This window comes from Helobdella robusta (genome assembly GCF_000326865.2).
Source record: "Helobdella robusta unplaced genomic scaffold HELROscaffold_83, whole genome shotgun sequence".
Lineage (NCBI taxonomy): Eukaryota > Metazoa > Annelida > Clitellata > Rhynchobdellida > Glossiphoniidae > Helobdella > Helobdella robusta.
The window spans coordinates 377,826-395,153 of record NW_008705481.1 but is presented as its reverse complement, the minus strand read 5'-3'; the positions used below and the strand labels follow the sequence as shown (position 1 = coordinate 395,153).

The 17,328-nt window shown below is 33.1% G+C and overlaps 1 protein-coding gene across 1 annotated transcript; it reads right to left on the bottom strand.

Annotated features, from left to right (window-relative positions):
* Positions 1-5,798: 5,798 nt before the first annotated feature.
* HELRODRAFT_182265 (hypothetical protein) lies at positions 5,799-8,368 on the bottom strand (the record flags this gene model as incomplete). The annotated part of the gene is made up of 6 exons (XM_009032565.1): positions 5,799-6,106; positions 6,793-6,840; positions 7,175-7,316; positions 7,701-7,859; positions 8,039-8,106; positions 8,260-8,368. The coding sequence occupies 6 exons, from the start codon at positions 8,366-8,368 to the stop codon at positions 5,799-5,801; spliced, it is 834 nt and encodes a 277-aa protein (XP_009030813.1).
* Between the last annotated feature and the right edge of the window lie 8,960 nt (positions 8,369-17,328).

The following is a 17,328-nucleotide window of genomic DNA, read 5'->3' as shown; positions in this document are numbered from 1 at the left end:
TTTGTCAATAATGGGGAACTCTTTTATTTTTTTCCAAATAAGGGCGAAATAAATATTCAATGAAAAAAAGTAAAATAAAATAAAATAAATGAATGAATTAAAGATGAGAAAGTATTCTATAACAATAATGTTAATAATAATAATAAGAAGAAGAAGAAAAAGAAGAAGAAAAAAATATTATTATTGTAAAAAACATATTGGTCTTATTTTTTATTACTATTATTATTATTATCATTATTACTACTAGAAGTTGCAGTAGGAGCAGTGGTAGTAGTAGTTGTAGTAGTAGTAGTAGATAGTAGTAGTAGCAGTAGTAGTAGTAGTAGTAGCAGTAGTAGATAGTAGTAGTTGTAGTAGTAGGTAGTAGTAGTAGCGGTAGTAGCAGCAGAAGCAGCAGTAGTAGTAATACTAGTAGTAATAATAGTAGTGGCAGTAGTAGTAGTAGTGGTAGTAAAAGATGTCACAGAAATAGTTGTTTTTGTATAGCTACATTTTAAAATAAACTTTTAAAAAGTCATCATCATTATCAGTAGCATCATCATCATTATCAGTAGCATCATCATCATTATCAGTAGCATCATCATCATTATCAGTAGCATCATCATCATTATCAGTAGCATCATTACCACCACATAAAATTATCATCATCATCATCATTATCATCACCAATGTTAGTGTCAATTGCAAACAAAAAACTCAAGATATCATCATCATTATATCCAGCACTATCCTCTCTATCATCAACGAAAAACTCAAGATATCATCATCATTATATCCAGCACTATCCTCTCTATCATCAACGAAAAACTCAAGATATCATCATCATTATATCCAGCAATATCCTTTCTATCATCAACAAAAAACTCAAGATATCATCATCATTATATCCAGCACTATCCTCTCTATCATCAACAAAAAACTCAAGATATCATCATCATTATATCCAGCACTATCCTCTCTATCATCAACAAAAAACTCAAGATATCATCATCATTATATCCAGCACTATCCTCTCTATCATCAACAAAAAACTCAAGATATCATCATCATTATATCCAGCACTATCCTCTCTATCATCAACAAAAAATTCAAGATATCATCATCATTATATCCAGCACTATCCTCTCTATCATCAACGAAAAACTCAAGATATCATCATCATTATATCCAGCACTATCCTCTCTATCATCAACAAAAAATTCAAGATATCATCATCATTATATCCAGCACTATCCTCTCTATCATCAACGAAAAACTCAAGATATCATCATCATTATATCCAGCACTATCCTCTCTATCATCAACAAAAAACTCAAGATATCATCATCATTATATCCAGCACTATCCTCTCTATCATCATCATCACATTATCATGGTTATGATCATCATCATCGTCATTCCTAGTATAGTCATTATTATCATTACCATCATCATCATTATCAATATTATCATTCTCGAATTTGAATTTTAAAACGCTTCTTATCGATCAGTGAGTCAAGTTGAAGATTTTAAAGTTTAAGAAATATATATATATATATCTGTGTGTGTGTGTGTGTGTGTGTGTGTGTGGTGTGTGTGTATGTGTGGTGTGTGTGTGTGTGGTGTGTGTGTGTGTGTGGTGTGTGTGTGTGTGTGGTGTGTGTGTGTGTGTGGTGTGTGTCTGTTCATGGGTACGGTGCAAGCCCCCCGCAGATTTTGCAAACAGTTGCGTATATGTAATGTATGCGCGTCGTTTGGTGTGTGCGTTACATGCAAATATGTGTGGCGTAGTTCGTCTGGCGGTTTTGGTTTTATGACGCTACTAAGTAAGTTACTGCTAGTAAGTAAGAAACCGTTTGTAAGCAGTTTCGTGTTTTTGATATGGAAGCTACATCGGCATTAGCAACATAAAAAATGAACTCATATTCATATGACGATCATGTATCTTGTGTATGTGTATACACGCATATATTATATAGACCACCTTAAAAAACCAGCTGGAAAACATTATACAGACCAACATTTGTGGAGAGTGTTCCAAATTCCAGAAAAACAGAACTACAATCCGGCAAGTTGTTCCACTAAGGCTATTGGTGGGAGACGGACAAAGACCAACCTATCACTGTTTTACTGATGTCACAAACCGTTCAACTCGGGATTGTGGTAGGAAGGTATGTGGCTAACTCTAAAAAGTTTTTGGAGTATCAACAAGTTGGCCAATGTTTTAACAAAAGAATTATACATTGTAATTAAAATTGACACAGAAATCGAAGATTTTGTGAAAAGCTGACAAAAAATGTGGACTCCGTCTTTTTTCTCGGTCTCTTGAAAAATAAAAGAAAGATAAATCATTGTTTTTATTCTTTTAAAAAAGAAAGATAAATCATTGTTTTTATTGTTTTTATTTGTTTTATTGTTGTTGTTGTGCTCATTATCATAAATTATACAATTATTCATAAATATGTTAATGATCAGCAAACAGCCCAACGCATCTACAGCTATAATCATCAACGTTGTCTCCATTAACATAATTCTGGCGAAACTGTGATGTCGATGATGATTGTTGCAAGAGAAACTGTCCTTGGTGTTGTTGGTGATGATTATGTTGGTGGTGTTGATGCTGCTGTTGTTGTTGTTGATGTAGTTGTTGTTGTTGCTGTTGTTGTGCCGGCTGTTGATGTTTTTGGTCGCAATTATTCAAAACCCAAAATTGCTGATACTGTTGTTGTTGTTGTTGTTGTTGTTGTTGTTGTTGTTGTTGTTGCAGGAGATGTTGTTGTTGTTCCTGGTGTGATACTGTCGACATAGTGTTGGTGCTATTGTTGTTGTTGTAGTTAATGTTATCGTAGCTAATGTTATCAGCGTTGTTATTATTATTGTTGTCGTTGTTGTAGTCGTCCATGACAAACCATTTATGTTGCTCTGTTGATGTCATATCATCATCGGCAGGTCCGTCCATCCTCCTTAAGAGTATTCAAGATTTTACTGTCATTCCTTACATTACATTAATGTTTTGCCTGTGTGTCTATTTGCTGAGTTGCTTCTTGTGTAGTTTTCATTGAGATAAATTTCAATACATTGCAATTTAATGTACTGTGATGTAATGTAATGTAATTTAATGTAATGTAACTTGTATAATGTAATTTACGATTATTGTCATCCAATGGTTATGATTATTTTAATGTAGACAAAGAAGTGCTTGCATTTTTTTCTAAAAACAGTTTTCATTTTTCCACATAATTTTTGACGTTTTAATTGTCAATAAAGTAATTTAATTCAATCATGGATGCGTAATTTGATAAATTTTTTGGTTTCATAGACGAACGGCTGTACAACTTTGTAAAAATAAGACGTGTACAACATTTTCATACGTGACGTATGCGTGTGTTTATTTGTTTGTATGTGCATGTCTGTGTGCGTGTGTGTTTATTGTGTATGTGTGTGTATGTGTGTGTGTGTACGTGTGTGTGTGTGTATATATGTGTGTGTTTGTATGTGTATGAGTGTATGTGTGTGTGTATGTGTGTGTGTGTATGTGTGTGTATGTGTGTGTGTGTGTGTGTGTGTGTGTGGTGTGTGTGTGTGTGTGTGTACACACTCATACTTGTATGTACGTGCGTGAATGTAATGTTTAGGTCGTCAGATGGCGAGAGGAAAATCTAATTGGGAAAATCATAAATACTTTTAATTGCATTTTATTCCTTTATTTCTAACGATCAATCTTACTATCTATCTCAATTTCTATTTTATTGTTACAATCGTTTTTAAGCATTATAGTGGCATGCGTTCAACCAAGCGGTGCAGTAATCGTGAAGTACATGTAACCAAGCAACTTAATTACAAGTACTTCTACGTGTTACAAAGTGACAAAAATTAGCAGTACTTCTACTTGTAATAAAGTACTTTTCCAGGTTGTACTGCTACTTCTTAACATTTCAGTCATCAACCTTTACGAGTAGAAAATTCGCGCGATCGTTCGTTTCTGAGCGAAGTTTTCAAGGCGTTCAATTCGGTGAAAATTGAATTGGGATCTTTCGGTGGTGTTAAAATTCGTCAGGAACTTGTCAGTGGTGATTACGTGAGTGAAGTAGAAGTTGATGACCAGTGTTAATGTTTCATGTTCGCAAGAAGGATATGATGTTGACTTTGATGCGAACGTTTTCCCAGGAAATCATCTTAACAATGTTATCCTCAGGTTAAACATGTAGGATGAAGTACTATTTTTAAGGCTTATTTTAATAGTTTTTCTACACAGGCCCATTTTATAGAGGTCTACGGTTTGTGTTCCCATTTTATAGAGGTCTACGGTTTGTGTTCCCATTTTATAGAGGCCTACGGTTTGTGTTATAAAACATAGGAAACCTATGTTTGAACAATTTAGATTTGTAAAATTAGATAAAGGACATATCAATCTAGTAAAATAATCCCTAATGTTGTAGAAATATTCCATTTTTTAGATGTAGTCACTCATCAAAGGCTTAACTATGGCTTCTTGCCCCACCCTATCCTACTAAACTTCAGTACTTATGCAAGAGTGCAAACAACATAATAGAAAGTTACTCAAGTGATAGTGAAATTGTACTTCAGAACTGTACTTGAAGCAGAAATAAATAGTAGCTATTTTTTAAATGTACTTCCGAAGTAAAAAGTACGGCCAAGCAATCAAATATCAAATGATATCCCCATTAGAGGCTATTAATTCAGAGAATGTTTTTGGAGGCACTAAAAATTTAAGTTTCCAATGTTCAGTGCCTCCACTCAAACAAACTTGGATCATTTCTACTCAAAGCTTCAGTTACTCTTGACTAATCAATTAAATTTTAATCACTCATTCATTACCCCTTAAAATAATTACCCTTAATTACTTTAGAAATAGAATCAAGAATAAATTCAAAAATAAAATAAAAAAATTATTCAAACTTGTGACAAGCTGAGAAGTAGAGTAATATGAAGAGAGCCGATACGACGAATCCAGTGACTATACTCATTGCTAGACCAGCTGCATGATGAATTATTCAATGTAATTTGTTTTAAAAAGCGATAGTATTAATATTACAACACTAATATTTTCATCGTTTATTGAATTTCATAAAAATTGATTCTACCAAATCAAAACAAAGTACTCTAATTGTTTAATTTATACTTAAAAGTTTACTAGCCTATAAGAGATAAGGTTTTTCCCAGTTTAAATTTAGCTCTGTTCAATCTAATTCTCCCATCATCATCATCATTGGTTAGTTTTACTTTCGTTCTGTTGTCTGTCACCAGGTTTATGTTCTCTGCGTTTAATATAAACAGTTTGTTCGTGTTGGTTCATGTTGTTGATTCAAAGCAGGTGTAGAAATGTTTTAAAATTATGATATCTTTCGACATGTTGTTAACTCATCGCTACAAGTAACAGACAGCTGCAATATAAGCATCAGTACAAGTGTAATCTTTAATGTAAAGAACGGAGTAGTAAAATTGTAGTATTCTTAGTGACAGCAGTAGTGGTAGTAGTGGTAGTATTAGTAGAAAACCTATAGCGCCAGCTTGAAGTATTATTACTCATAGCAAACTAAGTAACGTCGTTTAATAGAGTTTCTTCAAGTAGGGCTTTCAAGTACTTTTATCATTAAAATAATACCCAAGTACCAAATTTTATTGGTACAAATATATACACATGTACTTTTATGTCTAGAAAACTAGTGTTTCATTTGAAGTGAAAGTCATGTAATCAATAAACTTCATTATCATTTTTATCATCATTATTATAATATGATTATCGTTAATTAATAATAATTATCTAATTAATAAATTGAAAATTTATTATGTTATAATTAAACACCGGTGCAGTGGTCGTATCTGGACATCCAGCCGTGTCCATTGCACACAGTCACGAAATTATCACCATCATCGCTATCCTCAATAAGTTCATAATAATAATTATTATTATTATTACCGTTAATTTTATTGTATTTATTATTGTTATTATTATTGTTGTTGTTGTTGTTGTTTTTGTTGTTGTAGTTGTTGAAGTTGTTGTTGTTGTTGATGATGATGTCATCGTCATCATGGTCATTTTCATTGTAACTAGCCCTGCGGAAACCATCCTCACACGTGACCCTGCCCATCATGACGTCATTGCCTGTTGTTTCGGAGGTGAGGATGATGATGACGATGACGTAACTGATGATGATGATGAAAATGATAAACAGTCATGGTGATTAAATGATGATGATTCAATTAAAAAATAATTGTAAGGGCTTGCTTGACAGAATTCATCAACCCCTTATCATTATCAACAACATCGTCATCGTCATCATAACCATCACCAACAACATCATCATCATCGCCATCATAATCATCACCGACAACATCATCATCATCGTCATCATAATCATCACTAACAACATCATCGTCATCGTCATCATAATCATCACCAACAACATCATCATCATCATCATAACCGTTTAAGTTTTGGGACGTGAGCAATGTGGTGGCGTGGTCAAATGAAAGCGGTAGAAGACAACCTGGACCAATCGCTTGGGGCGATGATGATGATACGATGGTGGTAATGATGATGATGATGATGATAATGATGAAAGATGATGATGATGATTATAATGATACGATGGTGGTAATGATAAGGATGATGATGATGACGACGACGATGATGAAGAAAGATGATGGTGATAAAGAGATTATAATATCATTTGAGGCGATGATAATTAATTGTGGTGTTGACGACAATGGTGGTTGCAATGTTGTTGTTGGTGATGTCGTTGTTGATGATGTTGATGATGATAGTTACAACAAAACATTTTCAGAAACCTTCGAAGTACAACAAAAATCCTCTTTGCTGTCTCAAACTTCCAGAACCTACAAAGATGGTGATGACGACGATGGCGATAAAGATGATGATGGTGATGAAAATGATGACGATGAAGATGATGAAGACGATGGTGATGACGATGATGAGGATAAAGTTGATGACGGTGAGAATGAAGTTGATGATGGAGATGATGATGATAAGGATGAAGATGACGATGATGATAATTGTGATGACGACGATGATATGGCGATACTACTAATACTACAACTACTGCTACAGTTTCAAATGCGACAACCAATAATAATAACAATAATAATAACAATAATAACAATAACAAAGAAGAAACTAGCTGTCAAATGATCATTATAACATCAAGAGAACCTGATCTAAACGAAATTCTCACAGACGATGCATCAATTAACATTGTTTGGTAGCCGATTGAACCACATTCTTTGAATATTATTCTGTTACTGATGTTGTTGTCGTTGTTGTCGTTGTTATTGTTGTTGATGTTGTCCTTGATCTTGTTGTTGGTGTTGTTGTTGGTGTTGTTGTTTTTATTTACTTTATCATTACTTGCTGCTTTGTTAAGAAAACCGCTGCTACAATTGTTGTTGATGTTGTTGTTGAGGTTGTTGTTGTTGTTGATGTTGTTGATGCTGTTGTTGATGTTGCTGTTGATGTTGTTATTGAAGTTGTTGTTGTTGATGTTGTTGTTGATGTTGATGTATTTAAAATTACCCTTGTTATTTTTATCCATGTGTTTGCTAATACTAATAATATTACTACAATTACCAACATCACTACTACTACTACTACTACTACTTCTACTACTACTACCACCACCACTACTACTACTACTAATGTATTTCATTGTTTTTCGCGCCAATTTATAAATGACGATGACGTCACTACATTCTTTGCCCTTTTTTACATCCAGTTCAAAGTCGAATATTTTAATTAAGATGCTCTGTTCTGATTGTACGGTTACCAGCCAATCACAGTTGAGGTATCTTTTGTACGGGCTAGGGTAGCCCGGTGTTGATATGTAGCCCTGACTTTTGAACTTGGGATGAAAGTTTCAATTGGTGGAATTTAATATTATTTAAAAAATATATAATTATTTGATCGATTCATAGTTTAAACTGAATAATTTTATTATGATTTTTAATTTTAAATAATTCGCACAATATTCACTCCCAGGCTTGGCGGGAAAAAACGTTTTAGCGATGTACCGAGACGTACTTGGATTATTCGATCGGTATAGGACCGACGCGAGCCGGCTGCCACATGCGAACATTCACTTTCGATATCTAGGGGGGTGGATGTAATTCATCAGTTGCGGCAGTTTATCATTACGCTAATGATGTTGGTGGTGCTGCAGCTGAAGCTGCTAATGATGAAGATGATGATGATTATTAAGATGATGATGATGATGATTATTATTATTATTATTTAGCCCCTACCTCGCACGCAGATGTACTGGACAACTAGGAATGCCCCCAGCAGACCACAGGGACTGCCAAAAATCGATGACGTCACAGACACGGAACACGTCCTTATTCCGGAACACATGCGGTTTAAACTGAATCTATGTGCGTATACGTGCGAATGTGTGTGTGTGTGCGTGCGTGCGTGTGTGTGTGTTTGTTGTATAAATGTGTGTACTTGCGGGTAACCATTCATGTCCGCACGTACAGGATCTATGCAAAAATTAAATGACTATATCGGCAGATGATTAATTCTATGATAAAAAACTTATTTCAAAAAAGTTGACACACACAAACACACACATACAAACACAAATAAATACACACACACAAACAAACACACAATCTCACACACATAAGAACAGCAACAAGTAACGAAACACATATCATCAGACAACAACACCTCTCTTGATTACAATGTGTAAACAAACCTGACAGACAGGCAGACATATAAACAACAGGTGTGGGTAATCCCAAAGAAACAACAACCCATTTGCAACATGTTGCTAGTCACACAAAAACCCAAAACAAATACAAAACCCCAAGCAAACGTAAGCCGACCTGACATCAACGTCACACTTAGGTGACAAGGGAACGCCACACTTTTGAGCAGACCCGCTATCATTTCGTCCGTACCTACCCCCCATAAACACGATGACGTCATCGGGGCCACAATTTATGTTGAGAGTTTCGTCGTGGCAAGTTGTGGTGGTGGTGGGGGTAGGATTGTTGTCGTTGCGTGGTCTGTTGTTGTTGTGGGGCTGGTTGGTGGGGCGTGGAAAGGGCCGAAGGGGCATTAAACGGAGACGATGGGGCGGCTTTGAGGGAAGCTGGTTTGATGGTTCTAATGGATCAATTATATTTTTCATATATTTTAGTATAATGATGTGAGAACCGATCATAGCGAAATATAAAACTGATGGTACGAAACCAAAATGATGATGACAACTATTGCAGCCACAATTAATATAATTTGGTCAGCAAATAAAAATAAAATTGATTAATCATTTAATTAATTAGCATCGCTAATTAAGAATAACATTAATAACAAAAAGTAATTAATCTATTATTAATAATGTTAATTAAAACTGTTCCAGAGACTAAAGTATAACCATAAGTGTTATCTTCATCATGAAGGTTCTCGCGTCATCATCAGTCATGTTATCATTATTATTAACGTAGTCTTAATTATTATCGTCAATAGCATCATCATCATCTCGGGATCATCATCATATCTTGATCATCATCATATCTTGATCATCATCATATCTTGATCATCATCATCATCATCATCTCTTGATCATCATCATCATCATCTTTTGATTATCATCATCATCATCTCTTGATCATCATCATCTCTTGATCATCATCATCATCACCATCTCTTGATCATCATCATCACGGGCAGCGCCAACACCATCGATAATAATTTCTTCCGGATTAGCATTTCCATGAATAAAACGTCCCAACTAATTTCATGCGCAATCATATCCGCTGCAGATCGAAATACGCAAACATCGCAGTGTAAACAAACAAACATACAAACAACATACAAACATATATACATACATACATGCATACATACATACATACATACATACATACATACATACATACATACATACATACATACATACAAATATCAATTAGTATCAATCAATATCAATATCTTCAAATATCAATAGCAAATATCAATCAATTAGCTTTTAATATCAAAACGGGTTCATACATACATACATATGTCGGTACATTAATTCAGTCAAAATTGATAATAATTAAATACAATTCTGTGAAAATGCAACAAATCTAGGGTGTATTTTTGACTCGAGATTATCTTTCAAAGATCATATAAAAACTATATCCAAATCACGTTCTTATCAGCTTTGCCAGTTATACCGCTTTCGAAAATATTTACATCAAACAACCATGCAAACACTAATTCATGCGTTTGTTTATTCACGGTTAAACTACTGTAATAGCTTGTTCAATGGATTACCAGAGAGATCTATTGCTTTTCTTCAATCGATACAGAATAGAGCTGCAAAAATAACTGTTGGACGTAGAAAGTATGACCATGTGACACCAATTTTGAGAGACCTACATTGGCTAACAGTGAAAAAAAAATCAACTATAAGATTTGTGTGACTATGTATAAGGCTTTGAACGGGTTGTTACCAGTATATCTAGTAAATAAAATATTTAAAAAACCAGCTTCTTCAACAGGTGTAAAATTGAGATCAGACTATGCCAACCTACTGGCAGTGACAACTACCCAACTACAAACTGCAACTAGAAATATTGCCGTGTCAGGACCAATTGCCTGGAACAATCTTCCGCAATCGCTCAGAATGCCTGGACTAAAGCTTGATGATTTTAAGAGGAACTTAAAAATATATTTATTTTGACATAGAAATACTTTATCGATTTGTACTTTATTGACCTTCACTGATTTCATTTATAATAGAGAGCGCTTTCGAGAAATTTAAATTTTATAATGCACTTAATAAATTGTTGATAATAATAATAATAATAATAATAATAATACATACATAAATACATACATACATACATACATACATACATACATACATACATACATACATACATACATACATACATACATACATACATACATACATACATACATACATACAAACATACATACAAACAAACAAACAAAAATACACACATACATAAAAGATTGTAAGAAAACGCGTTATTTAATAATACATTTTTTTAAACAAGCAAATTCAACCTTATTCAATCAATCAAACGATAACGTGGAACATACGCATCACACCAGGGATGGGCAAACTTTTTACTGTGAGGGCCGCATTGAGAAATTTTTTACCTTTGAAGGGCCGCATATGTACTTAATAAGAAAATTTTTCTATCCTTGAGCAATTTTACTGAATCCAACGTTGTTTCTCTTCTTGCTTACATGTCATTCTCTGCTTTTAAATAAACAGAGGCCGTCCAATCCAGACCAACATGCACGCACAGCGTACGCGAGTTGATTCGATAGTCTTTATGTATTCGAGACTGGCCCTCGTGTAATAACAGCACGAGAAGTGGCGCTTCTACCAACTGAGCTAACTCGCCGACCAATAATTTCTTTCACTCAGTGTATTCTGTAATGACATCCATCTATTGATTGGTGGCTCTTCCAACTTCTTTCTTCCAGTTCCTCCTCCGTTTGAATCGATTTAACTGCCAGCAAATATGCCCACAAAGTCCTGATCAGTAAGTATTAACTCTCTCTACGTTGATCTATTACTACAGAAAATTTAATCTCATGAAGTCTATAGACTGTGTAGGTACACGGACTCACATGCAACTACAAATAACTGCATACATTTCACCACTATGACGTCATAACAACAAAAACAACAACAACAAAATAACAACGATAAAAAACAACGTCAGTAGACAATAAAATACCAATTGCAACAACAAAAAATGAAACAAACTACAACAAATGAAGGTTATGTAATGAAATGTTATTTAAAAACAAACACAAACAAAAACTTTACGCAACACTCACGCACACACACGCGCGCGCGCACGCACACACACAAACACATACATACCTATATCTGGCTAGGTAGATTTATTTACACGTGAATCAACACGTGATTTTGATTAAATATAATTGCCTGTGTGTTTGTAAGCGTGTGTGTGTGTGTATGTATGGATGTGTAGTGTGTTTGCTGTGTGTGCGTGTGTTAGTTTGTGTGTTAGTTTGTGTGTGTGTGTGTGTATGTGTGCAGGGGTGTATGTGTTAGCTTTGCTTTATGTGAGGGTATGTGTTTTTTTTCTGTTTTAAGGTAGTCACATGATGGTTTCGAAGTTATTAAAAGTTAAAAACCTGGATGCTTATCCGGAGGTGAGTATGATGAGGACGATGATGAAGACGACGACGATGAGAAGGAGGAAGTCGATGATGATAATAACGATGACTTTGACGAAGATGATGATGGGTCTAGATAAGTTATATATGATGGCGACGATGATGATGATGGAAAAGATGACGATGACGACCGCTGACAATTGAATTTTTCAGACAACAACAACAGCAATAACATCAACAACAGCAAAGACATTATAGTTAACTCTACTGCTCATCAACAAACAAATTAATAATAGCTAAACGCTTTAACGCACCATACATTTTAAATGTTTTAAAAACTGATTTTGGCGGCTCTGGTGGGCTTAAGTAAATTTTTTTTTGATCAAATTATTAGAAAAATAAATACAATAATAAATAATTAATATAAAATAACAAAATCAGTTGAATAAATGAATAAAAATTTTATGATTAAATTTTTTCATAATTACTGAAAAGTCAAACAGCTCCATTTGATTTGATGGATTAGTAAGATTACTTAGAAACAATTACCGTCCAAAAGGGATTGAGATGTTTTGTTTAGTTTCACCGTCGGCGCTTTTATAGTTCCTCCTTGTACATCTTCACATTTCTGTATTGTACGCACACATATGTATACGTTGTATGTGTGTGTGTGTATTTGTATAATTCGTAATACCAAAATGTGGTATGTATGTATATGCATGTGTGCACGTAAATTACATATGTATATGTGGATAACGAATTCATGTATATAAATACAAATGTATATATATATATATATATATATATATATACATATTATATATATATATATGTGTGTGTGTGTGTGTGTACATGTATATAAATGTACAAACACATGTACACACAATTGCGTACGCGGTTGATTTGAATTCATGGGATTTTGAATTAATTTGTTTTTCTGCTGGTTTCATTTCAAATCCATTCAAGTTAAAGAAAGTGATAATGGATTTGAGAATGAATAGATGGATGGAAGAATAAATGGATGGGATGGATGGACGAATAGATGGATTGATAAACGGACGGACGGATGCATGGATGGGTAGATGGATGGATGAATGGATGGGCGGGTGGATGGATGGATGGATAGATGGATAGATGGATGGACGGATGACTGGATTAATAGATTGATGGATGAAAGTATGGATGAATAGCTGGATAGATGGATGAATATATGGATGGATGGACGGACGGATGACCGGATTAATAGATTGATGGATAAAAGTATTTCATTCAAGCTACCAAACAGTTGACGTTACTATGAGATACATACATACATACATTATAATAGAATAGACAAACGATTTGTTGTTTACAGCTCAGGCGAAAGAAAGCCATCAAGAAGATAATGATTTATTTTCGTTGTTGTTTGATTTAGTTCTGTCTTCTAAAACTTTGAATAAAATATTGCCAAACAACTCTATCTCCACTAGAAATGAAATAACATCTTCAAAATTTTTACCGAAAAACAACGAATTTTTACTGAGAAACAACGAATTTTCACCGTGAAACAACGAACTTAGACCCAACAAGAGACTGATTCTCTTACCAACTTCGATGTATACTACTTATTGCTTTACGATAAAACATGTTAGAATGTTGGAATTTTCAGCCTTGTAAATATGATAACCCTCTAGGCTCTCACAAGCTCACAACGTCACACACAGTACCCGATAAATTTCCAGTTTTTCAAAGCAAGCACTCGGGGAAGAGCGGATTTTAAATTAAAGTGATCTTTGAACCTGACAAATTTTATGGAGAGCAGGTAGCAAAATGCACAGTAATTTTGAATAAGTTTGTGGCAAAACTTATTAGGAGGCGACCAAAATGCGTTTTTTATTTCATTTGCATTTGGAAGATTAGCTAAATAAGCTGATAGAGGTAGGTAATCAGGTTGAGAAGTGTGAGAAATAAACTTTTTGAAGACGAATGATTTCCATTAACTTTTTAAAATTCTTCTGAAGGCAGTACGTTGCAGTACGAAGTCTTCAAGTGAATCAGAACGAACAAAATACTTACAGTGTAGTAGAGATGTAGTAGTAGTAGTAGTGGTGGCAGGTGTAGTAGTAGTAGTAGTAGTGGTAGGTGTAGTAGTAGCAGCAGCTGATGTAGTAGTAGTGGTGGTGGCAGGTGTAGCAGTAGTAGTAGTGTAGGTAGTGGTAGGTGTAGTAGTAGTAGTAGTGTGGGTAGTGGTAGGTGTAGTAGCAGAAGAAGTGGTGGTGGTGGTAGGTGTAGTAGTAGTAGTAGTAGTAGTGTAAGAAGTATTAAAAAAGTAGTAGCAGTAGCGGTATAAATGTTAAGAATAACGTCTGCTGACAGCAGTACAAGTCCCAGCAGCTGATATAATTGATTCTCACTTTTTGCATCCTGGTTCGGTTTAGCGTTTACTAAAACATTAATCATTAATGCGAATATATATATATATATATATATATATATATATATATATATATATATATATATATGTATATATATCAACTTTTATAAAAAATATATATACATATAAATGTATAAAAAAATAGTTATATACATATACATATACAAATATATATGTATATATGTATGTACATATATACATATATTCATATATGTATGTACATATATACATATATTCGTGAGTATGTGTGTATGTGTACTTTGGAAATAATAATTGTCTGTTGAACCTTGTTTTTTTCATCATTCGTGTAAAAGTTACAGTCTTCAAGTTTTTTAGCTGAAGCCGATGACGTCATTTAAAAGTGAAGACGACGACGACGATGATGATGATGATGATGGACTGAGCGAAAAAAAGTTAAACCTCCTGACGGATTTTGAATTAGATGGACAATAATAATAATAACAATAATAATAACAATAATAATGTTAACAATTGAACAACAGCAGCAATAATGATAATAAAATTAAAGATAAAAAAAATAACGCTCCTGAAAATATTACAATTACCACCATAGAATCACCATCCAATCACCAACCTAACACAACTATCACTCACTCACTCACTCACTCACTCACTCACTCACTCACTCACTCACTCACTCACTCACTCACTCACTCACTCACTCACTCACTCACTCACTCACTCACTCACTCACTCACTCACTCACTCACTCACCTACCTACCCATCCACCCACTCACTCATTCACTCATTCACTCACTCACTCACTCACTCACTCACTCACTCACTCACTCACTCACTCACCTACCTACCTATCCACCCACTCACTCATTCACTCATTCATTCAATCAATCACTCAATTATTGGTGGTTTGTTTTAATTTGGGGACATTTTTTTATTTACCTGGCTTTTCTGATGCGTTTTACCGTAATTATTACAAGCTGGTTTGGTATATAGACGTATTAATACATTATATATACGTCTAGTATATGCCTATATATATATATATATATATATGTATATATATATATATATATATATATATATATATATATATATATTAGTAATTACTTAGTACCAGAAATTATCTTGAGACAGTATATAGAGAGTGAATTAATAAATGTATGAACTTATTTTTTGTTTTGTTTTATTACAGTTAATTAATTAGTATTAAAGTATGATTGTTATTTAATTATTAATTATTTCTTGTTATTATTAACTATTATGAATCTACTCATTTAGTATTAATTACATTTTTAGTGTATGTTATTAGTTCAGTTCAATTAAGTGTAATAATTTAATTGGTATTTAACAAAAATAGGATTTGAATTTTTTAATAGAAGTCATTTTCTGTTTATTTGTTTATTTATTTACTAATTTGTCGTTAAAAAATTATATAATTAACGTGATATTATTATTTAATTATTACTATTTAAAAAAACTTTAAAAAAAATCCCAGATAGATATGGAACGTGGTTATAAATTTTTGTCATTAATTAACTATTGAATATGAATTACCAAGAATTTAAAATTTAATTTATTTCTAATTTTATTCCTAATAACTTCATCTATAATCAATTAATAACTAGTTACATAATAATAATAACAAATTTAATTAATAGAATTAATCTATAATAAACTAACTGATGTAAGCGTATCTATTAACACAAATTATATGTTAATTTATATATCTTTATTTTATGTTAATTTGTCAACTTTTTACCGTTTAATTAAAATTTTTTTTTTCAATTTTATGACAGAACTTGATATATATATATATATATATATATGACTTGATATATATATGATATAACATATAATAAAAATCATAAAGGAAACCTTTTCATTCTTCACAAATTATAACGATAAATAATAATAATAAATATTATAATAATAATTAAAATAATTTAGTTTTTAGTAGAAGAAAATAAGTATAGTTAACAAATCAAATCTGAACTTAAAGAATGGTTGCAATAACTCGCGAAATCGGTACAGCAATGTAGAAAGTTAAAAGGCTAAAACCATTTCTGCTTACTACGTAGTAGCATCAACGTCTGCGAAAGACATCAACATCAACAAAAACATCAACAACGACAACAAAGCAACATTGTGCCAATAACATCAACAACAACAAAGCAACAACAAAATCATCTGCGACATCAACAACATCAACAAAGATTTTTTTTTAATTACATCAACAACGTCAGCAACAAAATCATCAACAGTAGCATCAACAACATCATCAACAACAACAACATCAACAGAATCATCAACAACAACATCAACAACAACAACGTCAACAACAACAACGTCAACTACAATAACAACAAAATGGAACGTGTGTACGAGGGATGGCTGATCAAATCCCCGCCTGACTGGAGAAAGCATTTCAAACTTTTCAAACTTGTAAGTTAATATTATTTTTTATTATTATTATTATTAATAATAATAATTACATTGTTGTTGTTGTCGTTGTCGTCGTATTGATGCTTTCGTTGTCGTTTCCCTGGATGATGTTGTTATAATTACCATCAACGTTTTGAATTTTGTAATTTTTTTCATAGTCGTGCAGTGCACACAAACCTTCTGTTGTTGTTTTGGCGATTTGTTTATGTTATTGTTGTTTATATATATATATATATATATATATATTTAATGTTTATGCTGTTGTTGTTTATTAAGACTGTTTTTGTTTGGGTTGTTGTTTAGTAAGCTGCTTCTACTGATGTTGTTGTCGTTGTTTATGGTGTTTTGTTTGTTTGT